Here is a 20,803-nt window from a genome sequence, read left to right as displayed (position 1 = left end):
TGAAAATTACTTCAAGGATTAAAAACTGTGTATATTTACACGCTAGCAAAATAATTTGAAAAAAATTAGATCGATAATTATGTATTTGTTAATTTTGAACCGTAAAATGAAATGGATAATCACATTTATTTCTAATGGAGGAGAATCAAGTTGAGAAAACCAATAAAAAACCTTTTCGATTTCTACGAGATTCTTTAAAGGATTTTCAACATTGAAACAGAGAAGTTGCATTAATTTTTTTTTTGTCTCAAATTCAAATGAAAGAATAATTTATTGAATTAATAATTCCATATTTTATTAAATATTAATAAAAAATAGTTATATTTTTGTTATGGGCTGTGACATATTTACACCCGTGTTTCTATGAAAAATTACGGTTTAATATAATGAAAGCAAGTTGAGAGACGTTACAAAAGCGATATATTGAAGTCACAGAAGTTTGAATTTATAGTTAAGAGTAGTTTTTACTTAAAAAAAGTGTTAAGGTGGTGGATTTTATCTTATCAAAAATACATTTATTCATATTCAAATCAACTTTATTTCTCCTTATATTATTACTACATGTTTGTCAGAACTCTAACTTGTCATTCTTACAACTGACAAACTTAAACATATATAAAATAACTAACTAATACCAACATATATAAAGTATTACTAGAAAATAAATGTGTTATATTTAACACGCCTCCTCACATTTATTTTCTTTTAAACAATTAAGTCCAGTGAATTTCTTAATTCTTCGAATCTCTTCTTACACAATGCTTTAGTAAAAATATCCGCTACATTTTCTTCACTTTTAACCTTAATAATATTAATAAAACCTTCTTTCATACATTCATATACATAATGATAATGCACTTCTATATGCTTCGAATTTTTTGTAAAATTACCATTTTTTGCTATGTCTATTACACCTGAGTTGTCTTCATATACATTAAGTGGTTTAACTAAATTAACATCAAAATTTTTTAACAATTCTTTAACAAACTTAAGTTCACTAACAGCTTCCGATAATGCTACATATTCTGCAAATGTTGATGCTTTCGTCACACTCTTTTGTTTCCTTGATTTCCAATATATTACATTGCCAAATAATCTCAATACATAACCAGTTGTGGATTTTCTGTCTAAGTTATCCCCCGCCCAATCGGCGTCAACATAACAATCAAGAACTTCAATATTTTCATTTCTTTTATAAGTCATCTTTAAATTTTTCGTTAAATAAAGATATTGTAAAATTCGTAAAGCATATTTGTAATGTGTCTCGTTATAACAACTTTGAAATCTACTCAAGTAGTTTACACTGAAACTTATATCCGGTCTTGTAGCCGAACTTATATAGAGTAATGCACCAATTAAATTTCTATATTTAATATTCATTTCACAATTATCTGATTTTTCAATTTTCAAATTTACTTCCATAGGTGTACTATATAATTTACTGTTTTCCAAATTATATTTTTTAATTAATGACTCAATATATTTAGTTTGATATAATTTCATTTCATTCGTCTGAGGCTCATAATCTATAGTGATTCCCAAATAATCTTTAATTTTACCAAGATCCTTCATTTTAAACTTTTCCGATAATAAAACTTTAATTTTTTTAATTTCATTTTTATCTTTGCAACAAATTAATAAATCATCAACGAAAATTAATAAATAAATGGTAACTGTTCCATTTTTAAACATATACAAACAAGGATCAATATCACTGCGTTCAAAACCTATACTTTTCAAAAATTCGCCGAGACATTCATACCAAGTTCTAGAGCTTTCTTTTAAACCGTACAACGCTTTTATCAATTTACAAACTCTGTTTGTACCATCTTCATAACCTTTAGGTTGTTTAACATAAACCTCAGAATTTACATTTCCGTTTAAAAAAGCTGTCTCTACATCCATCTGTTCAATTTCTAAACCCATCTGACAACAATATGATAACAAAATCTTCAATGTTTGCATTTTAGCTACAGGAGAATAAGTATCTTCAATTTCATCGGTTTGTTGAAAACCTCTCACAACTAATCTAGCCTTAAATTTATTATCACACTTTTTAGTATAAATCCATTTTACATCTAACACTTTATTATTATCGACATTGTCAACCAATTTCCAAGTTTTATTTCTATTTAAACTATCTATTTCTCTATTCATAGCTTTCCGCCAAATTGTTTTCTCATTACTTTCCATCGCTTCCTCAAATGTACTTGGTACATTTGTACTACAAAAATTAGCAAAAATATAACTATTATACACTTCATAATCTTTTAAATATTCTGGAGGTTTTAAGGTTCGGTCAGATCTACGAACACCCGATACCTCGTCACCTTCATTAATATTATCATCATTTTCATTTTCATCATTACTACTTTCACTAGAAGTTAGGCTATTGTTGGTTGTATTATCATCTACATCATCATCTAAACTGATCCATTTTACATTATTTTCAACAAATTCTACATGTCTTGCAACAACTACTCTCCCGTTTAGCAATATACGGTAACCAACATTACTGTATCCTACTAAGATTCCCATATCAGCCTTTTTGTCCCATTTAGATTTCCTCTTTTCTTCCGGTATTCTAACAAAAACTTTACTACCGTATAAGCGTAGGTTTGACACATCCGGTTTTCGTTTAAAAAATATTTCATAAGGCGTTCTTTTTTCACTCGTGTTTGCTAACGTACGATTTTTCAAATAAGTTGCCGCGCATACTATTTCTGGCCAATATTGTTTATCCAAATTTGCTTCTTCTTTTAAACAACGCGACATATTCATTATCGTTCTATTAAACCGTTCCGCGGTTCCATTTAATTCATGTACATAAGGAGGACAATTATTAATACTAATTCCTTTATCTTTCGTGAACTGATAAATCCTATTATTCAAATATTCTTTGCCGTTATCACATCTCAAAATTTTAACTCGTTTTCCCGTTAAATTTTCACATTCATTTACGTATTCAACTAAACAATCATAAACTTCTGTTTTTGATTTCATTGTATATATTCTAGCAATTTTACTGTAATCATCAATAAATGAAACAAAATATTCTTCGCCTTTAAACCCTTTTGTCTTGAAAGGTCCACAAACATCAGTGTGAACTATTTCTAAAATTTCCTTTGCCTTTTGTCTACTATTTTCGAAAGATTTATCATGCATTTTACTTTCTGTACATATTTTACATTTCATTATTTCCGATTCAAGTTTATTAGGTAGACCTTTTAACAATTGATTTTTACACAAAGTATTTAAATAACCAAAATTAACATGGCCTAACATACGATGCCATTTTTCTTTATTGCTCATCTTATTTGTATTTCCATTTGCTATATTAACAAAGGACACTTTTGATTCATTTGATCTCAATTTACTTTTCATGATGTATAAACCTCTCTCTTTGAATGCTACAGCAGTGACTTTACCATTATAATTATCAATAACCTTTGACATCTTTCTTTTAGATATAATCGTATTATTTTCTGTAATTTTACTATAACTTATTAAATTTGATTTCATATCTTTCACATAAAATACATTTTTCATCTCTATTAAATTCATTTGACCAAAAGCATTAAAATAACTAACAACATTTCCTAATTTTGTTGCATTTACCTTTCTATTATCACCTAAGTAAACATTTACTGGTTTTTTAAGTTCAATACATTTATCAAAATATCTTTCGTCATTAATAATATGGTCTGTACAACCACTATCTAAAAGCCACACAATCTCATTAGAATCTACATTTCTTATCTCAGAATTTTGTACCACATGATGCTCAACCGTTGTAACCCATGCAGTATTCTTCTCTTCATTCTGCTGTTGTTGACGTTGCTGAGGAGTTGCTTGTTGCTGCTGATTATTTCTGCGATATCCACGAAAACTGCCACGTCCTCTATAAACACCTCTTCCAGTACCTTGCCGTCCTCGTGATGATCTCCATCTTTGATCATCTGATGCTTGTTTATTATTTCTACAATTTCTCTGAATATGACCTGCTTCACCACAGCCATAACATGTCCAATTTTGTTGACTTTTATTCACCATAAATACATTTGATTTTCTACCTGGATTTTCATCTTTTGTAATTTTCATTTCAGCCATTTCAATTTTATTCTTTACATAATCAGCCGTTTGATCTTCCACTTTTAACGTGTCAATTAAATCACCAATATAACTATATGACTCCGGTAATGTGTTTAACATGTAATTTAATTTTTCTTTTTCAGTTACAGTTGCCCCAGCACTTTTCAACTCATTCACTGTCTTTTCGAAATCACTAAAAAATGTTGCTGAATCATGGTAGTCTTTTAGTCTCAATCTTTCCAATTTATTTCTACATACAATTTGTAATGCCGTTGATTCCTTTAAATACAAACTGTCAAACTTCTTTATTATTTCATATGCAGTTTCTTTATCACTAACAAATTCCAATTGTCTATCCGAGATCGCACTATATATGTAATTAATTGCTTTCAAGTCGTTATCATCCCAAAGGTCTTCATCAGTTGTCGTTTTTGCTCTTTCAATATTTGTTTCACATTTTTTTAACTTTAAAAACATCACTAACCGTTTTTTCCACATATTGTAATTTTGTCCATCAAAAATAGGAATTTTAATTTCGTCTTTAGACGCCATCTTGTAATTTTTATTATACGACACGTGCACAATAAAATTAATACCAATTTCAATCCAATATCAATACCAATACCAATACCAATACCAATTTCACTTTTTTATATGTCCAATCTTTTCAACAAACTACGTACTGCTACCATGTTAAGGTGGTGGATTTTATCTTATCAAAAATACATTTATTCATATTCAAATCAACTTTATTTCTCCTTATATTATTACTACATGTTTGTCAGAACTCTAACTTGTCATTCTTACAACTGACAAACTTAAACATATATAAAATAACTAACTAATACCAACATATATAAAGTATTACTAGAAAATAAATGTGTTATATTTAACAAAAAGTTTAAATTATTATCATTTGAAGTTATTCCCTTTTTTTAATACTTCGATTAAATCAATATTCGCGTCATCTGAGCATAAAGTGTAGTTTTTAGAACAAGTGTTATAGAATTTTCAAAATTAATACACGATTTTTTTTCTTGAAATTTTGATTTCACTGTGAAACTCCGTTGTGTTTATAAAATGAATTTTTTGACATTAGAAATAGCAATTTTGTGTTCCTGAATTTGTGACTAACATTTTGATTCAGTGCCACTGTATAAATGATAGATCACGCAATGCTGTCTCAGGTGAGTAATTACATGACTTTCAATTAATTAATTGAATATTATTGGGACACGAAATATTTTAATACTGTATTGTTTTATTAAAACCAACTCATTTACGAAATTTATTAGAAATTTTCATGATATCTATTTTTTAAATTACAACTATCTTGTTTCAATCACTGTTAGCGCTCCAGATTTAGTATGGATTACTATGATTTTTCAAATAAAATTAAATTTGTAAGAGGTATTATCACATTAAACCGGAGGTATTTTTTAAATCATGCCTAGGGTTTCCGTAAGATATGTTTCTACTATGAATTTCCAAAGAATAATTTTTCAAACAATTTTTCTCTCGACAAACTTATTTCTCGAGTTATTGGCTTGTCTCAAGTCAAAAAACAAACATCTTAATAATGAAAATTGTTAACAAAATTAAAAATCACCCATACTATAAACACCTACGTATATATAGTTATTTATAGATATGACGTCTGCTTGTACACCCTGTATTCAATAATAGTTATTTATAGTAATGACTCATAACGGAAATATTTGTTTTATTTATAAAATTGAGTACCACTGGTTTAAATTAACATTGCTGATGCCGATACCGTGGCCGGCGCGCGGTGTTGTGTTAAACTGTCTTTAATAAAATGAAGGACAACAAATATAATTAAAAATTTATTTTGTACTTTATGATTACAGTCTCGATGGGAAAAAACGTATTTGAAGATAGTGTAACATATGTTTGATAATAAAAGATAGTGTTATACAATATACATTACGATAAACAAAAATAGAAGAAATAGTTTTTAAAATAAGTTGAAAGCTATATTTTTAAGGGGTTACACCTTCTTATTTATATTAAAAAAAGATACTCTGTGTATACTGAATTGTACTTTTTGGGTCAAATTTACCTTCTGTAGTGAGTTATATCGATAGCGGAGAAAAAGCAAATCTTTTTATTTTTTGGCAATTTCATTAAGGGTACCAACCCTTTAAAAAAAAATCGAAAAAATCGAGAAAAATTTTATGTATCAGATTTCGGTAAAACTCAGTTTATAAGGTAATTTTGACCCAAAAAATTAAATAGTGTGGAATTGTCGATGATATTTCAAAAACTACGCATACAATCATTGAATAAATACGATTTTTGAATTTCCTGGGTCAAAATTACCTTATGATCAAATTTTTATCGATATCGGAGACAAAAAAAATTTTCGATTTTTCGTAATTTTTTCGAAAAAATCGAGAAAAATTTTATGAATCCGATTTCGATAAAACTCAGTTTATAAGATAATTTTGATTCAACAAAAAGGATTTTCTCAGAAACTACGCATCCAATGAGCAAATGAACTCGATTTTTTGAGTCAAAATTAGCTAATAAATTGAGTTTTATCGAAATCGGACACAACAAATTTTTCTCGATTTTCTTAAAGGGAGCTTCTGCTTAAAAAAAATGATGACAATTCTTTTGCAATAGTTGATTTTAAATTAAACACCCGGTATAAATAAAAACATTGATAGTTTTATTTTAGCGATGTCGTCACCGAACTCAGATGATGAGATAGTTCAACTCTCGGTACGAGTTTATGTAGTAGGACATGGCCGTTCATGACGTAATTCCTCTAAACGGCTATATATACAAAGTCACATGGATTCGAGGGGAGGGGATCGAAAAGTAATAGCAAACATTGACAAATAACTCCATTGATATGATATTTTTAATAGGTGAGGTAATACACTTTTTTTTTACCCACACGGGTTAGTAAAGTACTACCGCGTGCAAGAATGCTATATTCAAATGTTTTGCACTCGATTTTAATCCCCCCCCCTCAACTCTTTCGGTATCCGTTTGTTTATTATTGTATGAGTTCATGATTAAAATTGTACTTGACACATGAAATTTTTAATACGACCTTGAATTTGAAGAAAATTATTAATATTTAGTTCAATGCGCATGCTAAATGGGTCATAATTTAAATATTTATAACTAGTTTGATCTGGATTTGAAAATTTTTGAAATAAATATTGAATATTATACGTATTAGATTGGTTTTTGATGTGAACTGGTTTAAACTAGTTAAATTTAGTTATCATCTGATCCGGTCTTTTAAGTGATTTATGTGTTCTGTGCACAGCCAACAGAGCTGGAATTTACGGTTTTTTAGGGTAGTAAGTTTTTTAATAGAGCTTTAGTGTATTATAATTCAAAAGATTTCTTTATTTGAAGAAAAAGGCAACTAAGCTATTTTGACCCAGGAATGTGTTTGAGAACTGTTCTATTAATCTGGATTTGGAAAAAATAGATCGGAGAAAATTTTTAAAAAGTCTCCGGTGTCAGTAAAACTTACACAAGATAATTTTGACCTAAAAATACAAAAATCAGATTTATTTAATAATAATAATGGGGTTTAACCTCCGTTTCTCTGACATATACGCCTATAACAGAGGCCACTCACATCATTATTTGTTAGTCTTTATTTATTTAATTACAAACATATTTACAATTACATTTTGATGTGGGTGGAGTCGGTTACTACGTTCTTATCTAAGCGACGACAATGTGATCAATTCTACCGCCCCCATTAATCATAATTGTTCACATTACCCCTGCCTGGATTCGAACCCGCAACCTAAGTCTAAGTAGACAAACGGTCTATGACTAATGCCTTAGACCGCTCGGCCACTTAGGCTCAAATGATGTAATTTCCATACAAATCGGTATCCCTTTTTTCAACTATTTTTCGCATCAAAAAGTACCATATGTCCTTCCTCAGGCTCTAGACTATCTCTGTACCAAATTTCATTTAAATCGATTCAGTAGTTTAGGCGTGATTGCGTAACAGACAGACAGTCAAGAGTTATTTTCGCATTTATAATATTTAGTAAAGATTTGTGATATTATTAATGCCTTGGCATTGCCTAAAATTCAATAAACACGCTGTATATCACTTATATTTATTCTAAAGTACCAGTTACACTCCTCTTTTTTTTTCTCTCAACGATTATAATAAGAATGACACCCACAAACATAACCTTTTAAGGTATAAAGAAATGCATTAATATTTATTATTATTATTATATCTTTCTCTTTTTATTTTGATATAATTTATTGCATAATAAATATAATTATAGCAACCAAGCATACAACACATAGCTCTTACAAGCTCTCAGCAGTATTATTAAATGTTCATAGTTAATAAATATAGTTTGTGTGTAATATGGCGTTATTGAGTTATTATAATTTAATATGATGGCGGATGGGTTTTGATGATGTAATACATTGTAAATATAATTATTAATATGTTGATATGTTTGAAACTAAATTATTTTGAAGTATATACACATAAATCAATTAACCTCCTATTGTGACATTATAATGAATATTGTGTTATCATGACATTACTATGACATGACGATATTATGACCGTGTTATACATAACTATCAAGAGCTTTTATATCATACTAGCTGTGAACTACCCGCTTCGCTGGGCAACTTATCTAACTAAATACAAAGATTATTGTGTTATAACCATAGAGTGTATAATATTCTATGGTTATAACCATAGAGATATGAAGATAGAGAACGCTAGCCTGTAAGTGGATGCGATGTACGATTTTGGTAAAACTTAATTTATAAGGTGCATAGTTATTGAAATAGCATCCCAAATTCTACACGAAAAGGGATTTTCTCAGAAATTACGCTTATAATGAGTAAATATGAACTCGATTTTTGAATTTTTCAGGTGAAATAACATTATAAATTAAGTTTTATCGAAATCGGGTCCAAAAAATTTGTGTTGCTTTTTTCGAATTTTTTAAAAGGGTGGATTTTTTTTTAAAAAAATCGGGAAAAATTTTGTGTGTCCAATTTCGGTTTAACTCAGTTTATAAGGTAATTTTGACCCAAAAAATTCAAAAATCGGGTTCATTTGCTCATTGGATGCGTAGTTTCTGATAAAATCGCATTTAGTGTGGAATTTTCGATGATATTTCTAAAACTACGCATACAATCATCGAATAAATACGATTTTTGAATTTTTTGGGTCAAAATTAGCTTATATACTTAGTTTCATCGATATCGGAGACAAAAAAAATTTTTCGAATTTTCGTAATTTTATTAAGGGGTACCCCTTCAAAAAAATCGAAAAAATCGAGAAAAATTGTATGTATCAGATTTCGGTAAAACTCAGTTTATAAGGTAAGTTTGACCCAAAAAATTCAAAAATCGTATTTATTCCACGATTTAATGCGTAGTTTTTGAGATATCATCCAAAATTCTTCATGAAAAGCGATTTTCTCAAAAAATACGCTTCGAATGAGCAAATGAACCCGATTTTTGAATTTTTCAGGTCAAAATTACCTTATAAATGGAGTTTTATCGAAATCGGGCACAAAAAATTTTTCTCGATTTTTTCGATTTTTTTTGAAGGGGTACCCCTTAAGAAAAATACGAAAAATCGAAAATTTTGTTTGGTCTCCGATGTCGATTAAAATCATTACACAAGATAATTTTGACCCCAAAAAATGCAAAAATCGGATTTATTTGTTGATTGAATTCGTAGTTTTTGAAATATCATCCAAAATCTCATACCAAGAGCGATATCTCGGATCGATTTCAGGCAATTTCTTAGAAAATATTTATCTAGCATTCAAAAAAAACTTGTTTTTCGTAGCTTGTAGGTTTTAAATATCCTGGAAAATTACAAAATCACACAATGTAACCCCATTTGGCAATACTGCAAAAGGCTTACCTACGAATTACTGTAGTACTTACTGTGAAGCAAAAGTTGACTTGCTTAATCCGTGGAAATTACAATTATTGTAAGAACTAAAATATATTTGAAAAATGCGCATATTTATCACGAATTACTTTATTGAGAGTGTTTTTATTATCTTATCAACAACAACCGTTCTAAACTTTCTTAAAATGTACCAAAATATTCAAATTTACTATCAGTTTTAAATTGTGTATCATATTTATCATATTCACAAAAAGTTCAATTAAACAGAAATATTTTTAGGGTTCCGTAGTCAAATAAACAACCCTTATATCTAAATTATTAACTTCATCAAAAATTGACTCATTAAAAATCGATTCAAGTATATAATGGTAGTATCTGCTATCTTGTATTCATCCAAAGAGGATGCATAAGAGTAAAAAAGGAAAAATTAACTTGTAGAATTCTTTTGGTATTAAAAACCTTGACTTTGGCTGAAAGTTTCCCCTTATCTTGCAGCATTGGCTGTCATTAATGACTTGTATTCTCACTCTATCATGTGCTTGTTTTTTCTCAGGTTGAATAATTTCTTTTAGGTGTGACAATCGACCCATTCGTTTGGCCTGGCCTGGCCCTTTCATAGTTAAATTACAAAATAAATTTGAATAATTTTTTATTAGAAATTTATAAATTTAAAGTATTTCTTTTTTTTTTTTAATTTAACATAAAAAAACAGTATTGGTGATGTCATTTAACATAAATAATTCATAAAAAATAATTTTATTTAAAATTACGACATCTTTCTACTCAGACAGAGAGTTATACAATCAATTCAAACTTACACTCGGATTATTTTCAAATGAATCATCAAATGAATATATACTAAAGCTTTATTATGTGATGAGTCATAGTGAAAAACTTAAGATCAGATATGAATATACTGTATAATAGTTACAACAACCTTACAATTAGATATTAATAGCGCAGGTGGTCTTTGGACATGCTAGTTAAGAATATTAATTGGTTTTTGAGTTATTGTTTATTTCAAGTAAATTGAAAAATTTATCACGTTCAAATTAACTGAAAATCAACGATTTTTTTTTCTCATAGAGATGATGAACTAATCAGAATATTTTATGGAAAACGTGGTATTAATTTCAAAATTCTGTGATTCTTTTCACTTGCCTTCGAAAAATTGAAACAGAATACAACAGAAGGAAAAAGTTGTCAAAATTAACAAAAATTGAAAAAACCTATTCGATATTCGAGCCACCGACAGCGAACACCTTAGTTTCCTTTATGGTATTTTATCATAAGAAAAGCTCAATTAGTTCCCTACTATGACATCTTAGCTCTTTTGCTTTTTGTATAAAACGGAGGTATACTGGCGTAAACTCCCCCCCCCCTTTTGTCAGGAGCTAAAAAACAGCCTTTGTTGATTTTTATTTTTTGCTTCTATTTCTTTTATGTGCCAAAGTTTACGGGTATCAAAGTAAAGATCTTAATAAGAAGAGAATTTTAAATCCGATTATTTAATAAAGATTTTTTTTCCATGATCTGTGTAACTGTAATTTAGAAACCAATATTGTAATCGGAACTTTGTTTTTGAAATGAATATCTTATGTTTTAAATTAATAATTTTCATAATGATAAAATCAATTTTTTTTTTATTTTTATAAACATTGTATTCAAATATTGTAAAAGAAGGTCACATGACCTTCGAATTGACACATTATATTCATTCATTAATTTAATTTAATTATTAATATGATTATTATTATTAAAATATATAATATAATTTTATTAATAGTGTTATTTTAGAAATATGTCATTTCTAAATATAAAATTTATACTACTTTATTGGAATTATATATTGAGTGCACCAAAAATATAGAGTGTACACTACTGAATAGTCCTAAATAGCATCAATATCTTAGTAACTAAAAGGCAGACTTATCAAATTTTGAACGTGCGTTAGAATTCTTTCTAAAGGCAGGTGATATATACCTTTTTTTGATTCCCTTGATTATTTTTCTGGTCCAATTACAGAAATTGGCTCAGAAAATATCGAAAATTTCTTTACTTTTGAGTTTTTCTAATTTTTTTTGTTCTAAATTTTTGTCTATCTCTGAAAACTTCTTGGATATTGTGAGGGCTATTTTAAATAATGATATTCTGATAAAACAAGAAGATATTTTGAAGATAAAATAAGAAACAAACTTCTTAAAACGAAAAGATAATCAGCAGAATTCGTAAAACTACTCTTTTTATACCATGTATATATTTATCATATCAAGGTATACTAAGTTAAGTCCCAAGTTTGTAACACTTAAAAATATTGAAATTTTGGTATAGGTATTCATAATATCAACTAAAGAGTTCATTTCCGGTTTTCTCTCTGTCTATCTGTCCGCCCGTAAATACGATAACTCAAAAACGAAAAGAGATATCAAGCAGAAATTTGTATAGCCTACTCAGAACGTAAAAAGTGAGGTTGAGTTCGTAAATTAGCAACATATGTCAATTGGATCTTGGCTCCGTAGGACCCAACTCTTGTAAGCCGTTAGAGTTAGAAGAAAAGTTTAAATAAAAAAAAATGTTTCTTATAAAAAAAAGACAATTTTTGTTTGAAATATTTTTCGTAAACATGTCTGTTTACGATCCCGATCAAAATTTGTCAAGTCAGGCTTCCGAAGTAGGTATAACAGACCAATGTTTATTTTTGTTTTGAATCTCTACGTGAAGTTTATTGATGTCACTGCACGCATGGTGTTAAAAATATTTTTAAAACAGACATAAATAAAAATTACTTCATATTTTCCTGTAAATAAAAAAAAATATTTAAAAAATTTGTAATTTATATTTAAAAAACTATGTTTGACCCAATTTTATAAAAATAACATTTTATGCAATTTGGCTACAAATGTATTTTTTAATTATTTATTTTTTGCAATGAAATATCTGATCAAACTGGATCTTAGATTTTTTAAGCCTAACTAGAAGGAAATATTGTGAAGCAATATTTCTTTAACTGAACAAATTTCCAATTATATTTAAAGAAATAATCCTACTTATAAATTTAAAAAAAAAAAGTTATACAGTTTAATGATCTATGTTGACATTTTCATAAAATCAAAAACTTGTATTTCATAATAATTTTCCATTTTAAGAAATAATACATTTTGTAGTGATGTGAGATGTCGTTTTGAACTCTAGCAAGTAAAACTACTTTTTTTTTCTGCCTTTTTATATTTTTCTGACTTGTGTATATTTATTGATAAGTTTGACTTGAGTCACACATATTTTTATCAACATGGTCTGCGCATTGCAATCAACTATTGAGTAAGTCCAATTTAAGTAAAACTACTTAAATAGAAGCATGGGCGTTCATGACAAAAATTTTTTGGCCAGATTATTATTTTGCAATTTCCATTTATTTATGAACATATTTTTTCTCCAAATTTATTATTTACAGTTATTTCCATTTGATGTTCTCAAATGAAAAGTTTGAAATATTTTCTAAATATACAAACAATAAATTAAGAAATTTTCAATATTGGTTGGCGATATCGACAATACTTCTGGTAGATAGCACTATTCAATACTGTAATATTACTTATGCTAACATAGTTACTATGTATATGCAGATATATGGACTACTTAAAGACTGGAAGTTTGTCGGTGGGCGACTCTTAGGGCATAAAGTAAAACGAATACGAGTTAGATTTTTTGTACCCTCACGTAAGAATTTCATAAGATGCCTATGATAATGTATTTGTTATTAAATATCAAGGAAACAAACCTACGTAAATGTATTTATAAGTTTGTTTGTTTCTTGGAAAATACAGATTTCTGTAAAAAGACATAAAAGGAAATTTATTATTTTAAAATTATGTTTATTTACAAAATTTATATTACAATATTATTTACAGTTTATTGTTTATTGATAAATAATTACTGAGCTTTGGGCGATTAATACGCTCTTACAAATATTTCGCTTATTTTTAGAAACTTTTAAGTTGTAAGAGTAATTCTTATTTATTTTAAACGATTGGTGCGCTTATATAAATTTATTTTAAAAATAATCAATCAAAATTATTAAAAATTAATTAAAAATAATTTATTTAGTATAATTACTTTAAGAAATTTATGCCGTTTTTTTTTTTTTTGTTAAAATTACATCATTTTTGATTTAAAAAATAGAATGGCACGCACCTAAAATTAATATTGAATTATTGAAATTTAATTTATACAAAATAATTAATTTAATTAGTATTCAAACCTTATTGGTTTTTTTCCATACATTTATTTGGCAATTAGATAAACAGAGTAAATTACTCTCCACTGGCTTAATGTCAACATCATTCTTAGAACAGTAATAGGCCAGTTTATCTTTGACCAAATTATCAAAATACAAGTCTTCAAATCAGGAAATATATTGCAAATAAATCTTGAAAATTCTAATAAAGATCGCAAAAACACACGAGTTCGATTTATTTGACGACTAAATGAATAAATTTCTAAATACAACTGAAAATATCTTTAATTGTTTTGGGGCATAATCATAGAAAATAATCGACCAATATTTTGATAATTTATAACCTGTTCACCATTTCAAGGAATTATGAAGTTGACTTTTGAGATACCGTGTACAAAGTATGATACTCCATTACTTTCTTAGTTGTTTTTTGGCCTCTTGAATTTTAATTTCATCAAAATTTTCACATTTTCTTCAAACATACTTGTTAACTACTTTTGATTTTGACTTTTCAACATACATAAAAATTTTCAAACCGAGAACATAGACTGGAAATTGAGCATGCTCAATTACTGCAAAATGCTTTCCAGTTTCAAGTTTTCTTAAGTAAGCTTTTCCCTCATGTATTGTATTCTTAAATCATAACAGCTTCCTTATTGTCCTTTTTGAAACTGAATACTTCCCTTCTTTCTTTTGAGGAACGATTTCCTCAAAAGTAACATGAATATTCTCGGCCTTATGACTAGTTAAACATTATTCTTAATTTGTCTCTAAAATTTCTTCTATTTACACAAAAATTCGATTAAGAAAATTATCACAAATTTTTTTCCCTCAAAATTTTAATTGTTCTGAGGTCACCGAATTTGTTCGTTACCATAATTATTCATCCAATCTTCTTTAATCATATCCGAACCTTTTTCGCCAATCATAATTGTTGGAGCATTTGTATTACCACTTACTATATTTGGCATAATACTTGCATCGATAACCCGTAATCCTGACACACCATAAACACGTAATCTAGGATCCACGACCGCATCAGGATCTGTATCGGGTCCCATTTTACACGTACTAGTTGGATGATAAATTGTAAATGTAAAATGTCGTATACAACATTCCCAATATTCATCGGTATCCCATTCAAAGTTACGGCATCCTGGAAATGGTATTCGATGAGGTCGTGAACCAAAACGTTGAAACGCTGATGTGTTCGATATCGCATGTGCGATACGAATACCTTCCGTGATTATATCAATATCTTCTTTATGTGTGAAATAATTTGGATTGATTATTGGATATTGGAATGGATTTGTACTTTGTAGACGAATCCAACCAGAACTTTTTGGACGTAGTAAAAGAGGTAAAATTGTCCATGTTTCGGCATCTTTTAACGGTTTATAAACTGTATTATAATCTCGATCACGTAACGCAGTAATTTTCTTAATTTGTTCGCCATCGGAATTAATCGAACTTGGAGCGAAATGAAATTGCATATCAGGCCAGTCGATTGATTTATTTGCATATTTTGTATTAACGAACGCCAAACCTTCAACACCTTGGGTTGTTAATGGACCACGTTCATTCATTATGTATTCCAGGCCAACCGAAAGAGTTTGGAAACGATTTTTCTGGAATGTAATTGGGGCGTTAACGATAAATGTCAATCCACCTAAGCCCACATGATCTTGCAAATTATGGCCAACTTTTAAATCACTTAGTACGGGGATCCCCAACTCTTGAAGATGATCCGCAGGTCCAATACCAGATAACATCAATATTTGTGGACTTCCAATAGCACCCGCTGATAAAATTACTTCTTTGCGTGCACGTACTTTATGAAAACGCTTATTACGTGCAAATTTAACACCATAAACTCGCTTGGTTTGTGGATTAATCATTAGCTTAGTAACTTGAGCAAACATTGCAATATGTAAATTTTGACGTAGTCTTATTGGACGTAAAAATGCTTTCGCTGTGCTACATCGACTTCCGCGACGAATCGTACCTTGTGATATCATAAAACCTGTTTGTTTCTCTCCGTTTACATCACGATTTTCGTAACCTAATTCCATTCCCGCTTGTAAAAATGCTACAGCCAACGGAGTATGCCATGGTGGTTCTTGGACTGTTAAATAACCTCCGGTGGAATGATATGGTGTTTTTGCTAAATATGGATTACGATTATCCTCCGATTTTAAAAAGTATGGTAGGACATTTTCCCACGACCATCCAGTGTTACCCATTTTCTCCCAGTTATCGTAATCATGTCGATTACCTCGAACGTATATCATTGCGTTTAGTACACTGGAACCACCTAACACTTTTCCTCGTGGCCAATTACATTGGTCACCTACCATTGCCAAACAGTAGGGAGAATCTCCTGGTGGGGCTGTTTGATATTTCCAGTCTAAATCTGATAGTTGAGTATAACCTGAAAAAACAGGAATAATTTTACTTTTTTAACAGGACTAAGTCACCGAAAAGCTTTATAAGTTCTGCGTTGGAGCTCAATATAATTCTGAAGCTTTAAATTTTTAAAATATAATTAATCATCTAGGGAAACATTCAGATTGCTTTTTATTGCTTTGGGGACAAATATCTTTTCTCCGGACTCTTTTTATAATTACCTGACAATGCGGGTATATCCGATATTTCATTTTCATCCCCACCAGCTTCTAACAGTAACACTGTCCAATTTGACATCTCCGATAGACGATTTGCTACCACAGCCCCTGCTGAACCTCCTCCAATTATTACAAAATCATATTCGGGTAAAATCTACGAAAAAAAAAACACAAATTAAATTATGATTTTCGAAAACTCCTTGTTATTTATGCTTACCTGTTTAACATTAATTGGATGACTTTCTGGATCAAATGTTGAATATTGAAAAACGGTCATGCCAACAGCAATTAATGGAACAATCCCAGCTAATGTTACAGGATTTATTGCAAAATTTGCAATATTTGATACAGCCGTTATAATTGTCGCCATAGTTCATTTTTTTTTTTGGAAATCCGTTTTTGGAATCTTTTTTCAAATCTGTAACAAAAAACGAACATTTCTATCAGTGCTCATATATAAGGATTAGGATATAATAAGTTTATAGCCTAATCAATATAATTTATTAAATCAATCATACTATCAATAAAATACTTTCAAGCGAAAAGCGTGTATTTTACGTTTTGCTGCAAATTTCAACGTTGATGTACAACGAAAACAGGATATTTAAACAATTAACTCTGTTATCATTTATGTTTGTTATTTGAATCGAAAAATGTTTGTTGGTATTTGATCTCTGGATGAGATATAATTAATTATGCATATCGTGTATCGTAGATAATGAGTTCGGGGTTCGAGGTAGGAGGAGGTAAATGAATAATAATTAATTAGATTTAATGAGTTGGAAAATTAAATTATCAATATCTATTTTACCGGTAATTAAGTATCATTGTAATTCATACATTGTTGTCGTTAGTGAGGTAATTAAGTTAAAACATGAATTTAAATTATTTTAGTAATAATTATTAAATTGGTTTTTAATCTTTCGACGAAAAAAGAGAAATTTGATGCGATTTTATACCTGCTTATGACATTGGAGCCTCCAAACTAATGAACCGATTTCGATGTAATTTTTAAAGTTAATTTTATCGAGATGTGAATCTGTTTATTTATAAAATTAAGTGTTATCAGAGCTCTTATCAGGATTGTACGAATTACATTTGATCTGTATGTAACCAAGTTATAAAATCATGAGCTCTCGAATTTAGTGGGAGTTATTCTTTCGGGATTTCAAGCGAAATTTCAAAGAATGTTTAAGTATTTTTTTAACGTAGTTTTTTTTTACTTTAATACAAAATAGAAACCTGATTAGGAGGCTTAAGCTGTACTATGTAATTTTTAAAGTATTAGTTATTTAAAATTAATAACTTAATATTTAACACAAAATTCAATATTGAAAAGATTAATATTTTTAATAATTAAAAATTTAATATTGATTTTTTATATTTTTAAAGTGAAATGAAAATAATAGTGAAAGTAGTAGTTTTGTTGTTTAAAGAAATTTTGGCAAGTTGAATGTCAGTAAATATTACTCATATATCGTGTCATTGAACGAACTTAATAAGATAAATATCTTTAAATTTAATTTCTTGTTTTTTCATTACCAAAATTAAATTTATTCTCTAATTCTAATTCGAATTTTTTATAAAAATCAACATGTTTAATAATGTTTGAATCACCCGTTATTTACTTAATGTTGTAACATAATAATTTCATATACCTGCACTTATTAATTTACAAATCAAATAATTTGTGTTTATTGAATGTGTTTGATTGATTCAAATAATAATTCATTGCATATAATAATTTGTATCTATTACTATTTTACTATCTATTGTATTTGTTATTTGTTATAAAAGTCATAATAGATGAAATTATTATTAATTCAATTATCTATTACAGTTTATAAAATGCATTCAAATGCAACAAATTATATGTGTTGTACAATTTTTTTATAAATTTAAATTAATTTTTGAAAAGTTTATATTAAGAAACACAAAATAGAAATGTTGGATTTTAGAATTGCATAGAATATATAAAAACTTGGGGCCTGCTGTGAAGCAACGTAACTAGATGTAACTTTACAAATTGAAATCTTAAAAATGTCGATTAAATTAATCATTTTTCTTAAACTTCCCTAATCCTCTGTTTGATTTTATGATCTAATACAGTTTCAAGTTTGCCTATTATTATTATTATTAATTTTTTTTGACATGTATAACTGAGGTTAATTTGTGTTTTTTGTTTGTTTTCAGGTACGTAATTCTTATCACAATTCAAGTCAATTTATTTTTCGTAATATTACCAATAAATTGTAAGTAGTACTCATTCTTTTATTGAATCGAATAGTGATTTTAAATAGTTATAAAAAATACAGATATTACATATATAGTTATAGCTACAAATCGATTTTTTAATGGTTTTTATTATGCGTTAGTTATAAAAATATCATTTTAATGATATATCCACATTCCTTCCTTCTTATACGAAAGGAATTGGTTTTTAATATATACATATTATATTTTATACAGGCTGTAATTTTTACAACTGTATATACGATAATATAAGTAATTGGAGAGAAAGAGCAATATCTAGTTTAAGAAAAATTATTGAGAAAAGTCCAATTTTTGTTTAGATATTTTTCTTCTAGCCGAAATAACAGAATAAAGTATATATTCTTTATAAAAATCCCATGTCACGATATTTGTTTACTATAATCTACGAAATTACTCAACCGATTTCAATGAATTTTTTGTAGATTTGTATTTTTGGATCAAACTTAAAAGCTGGTTTTTATCTCGAATATCTTTTTTATTCCGAAATTAAAGTTCTTTATAGAGAAAAGATTGAATTCACTTCTAAGTTCTACAAATTCTCAATAGATGTCGATGAGATTTATACAATTTCCCTCAATCTTATTCTTATTTTGTGTAAGTAATCAATAGATGGCAGTGTGTTTGAATTCTTTTATAAATTTTCAAAAGATGGCTATAAGAGTTGAGAAATTTTCCTTAAACTATCTTATTTTTATATTATTTCTTGAATAATTTAGTATAATATTTATTGATTGTATTATAGCTGAGCCACAGCGAGGCGTGGCCTGGCCAACTAGTAGAGATATAAAAAATGCGTAATCTTTCGCCAGTTATATCATCTTTTTTGTCTTCAAAAATAATCTTGAAAATAATAACTGTTAGGATGATGATTAGGGATATTGTTGCTATAGTGATAAGAAAATCACGACTATTTTCAAAAATCACGTACAATTTTAAAAGTTGCAGCCTGTATTTTGAAATGTGAACTTTATTTAGGTCAACGAAGTTGAATAACTAGGTTTATAATCATTTAAATTAAACGACATAAACATAAACATACCTAGCTTGGCTTGTACCTAATAATCAACCCGTTTTTATTAACATTAAATTATAATTATAATTATTTTTATTTTTATATACTTTAGACTCGCTCTTATTTGCTTAAGGTAGCAGTCAGCTATAATTATAATTATTAATAAAAATAAAAGTACATTGATTTAATTATTTACAAAATTAAAAAAAAGGTTACGAAAGAGCAGATCCAAAAATAAATTGTATTGAATCTGAATTAATGATTTTTGAGCCCTTGCCTAAAACTTGGTAGTACAAGAGACGGTATAAGGTTGATCTTCACCCATCTGAAAACCAGATGAGATATATTTTTTATGAAATTGTATAGATTTTTAAACATTCTTATCTTTAATTTTTCTATCGAAAAGTGTTCATGACTATTTCAAGTTTATTTAGGTAATTCCAAAGAAAAGCCACTTCACGATTGAACTACCTTAAGTGATAGATTCCTTAATCGATTAATATTTTTATACCATGTATATATGAAATATACATAGTATATTAAGTTTAGTCCCAAGTTTGTAACACTCAAAAATAATGATGCTAGGAAAAAAATTTTGTCATAGGTGTTCATAAAATCACCTAATTAGTCCATTTCCGGTTGTCCGTCTGTCC

The 20,803-nt window shown here is 28.3% G+C and overlaps 2 protein-coding genes across 2 annotated transcripts in view; one reads left to right on the top strand and one right to left on the bottom strand.

Moving 5' to 3' along the window:
- Positions 1 to 20,803, top strand: part of LOC123299838 (flotillin-2) — a 215,692-nt gene that overhangs the window by 119,720 nt on the left and 75,169 nt on the right. The gene's annotated exons all lie outside the window — the stretch shown is intronic.
- LOC123300273 (glucose dehydrogenase [FAD, quinone]) lies at positions 15,095 to 17,234 on the bottom strand. Its single transcript, XM_044882818.1, has 3 exons — positions 17,082 to 17,234; positions 16,868 to 17,018; positions 15,095 to 16,671 (listed from the first exon to the last, which is right to left on the bottom strand). Exons 1-3 carry the CDS (start codon positions 17,232 to 17,234, stop codon positions 15,095 to 15,097), a joined length of 1,881 nt encoding a protein of 626 aa, XP_044738753.1.

Source organism: Chrysoperla carnea, chromosome 5 (genome assembly GCF_905475395.1).
Source record: "Chrysoperla carnea chromosome 5, inChrCarn1.1, whole genome shotgun sequence".
In the NCBI taxonomy this organism is placed as follows: Eukaryota; Metazoa; Arthropoda; class Insecta; order Neuroptera; family Chrysopidae; genus Chrysoperla; species Chrysoperla carnea.
Note: the sequence above shows the minus strand (reverse complement) of the source record. Positions and strands in the feature narration are given on the sequence as shown.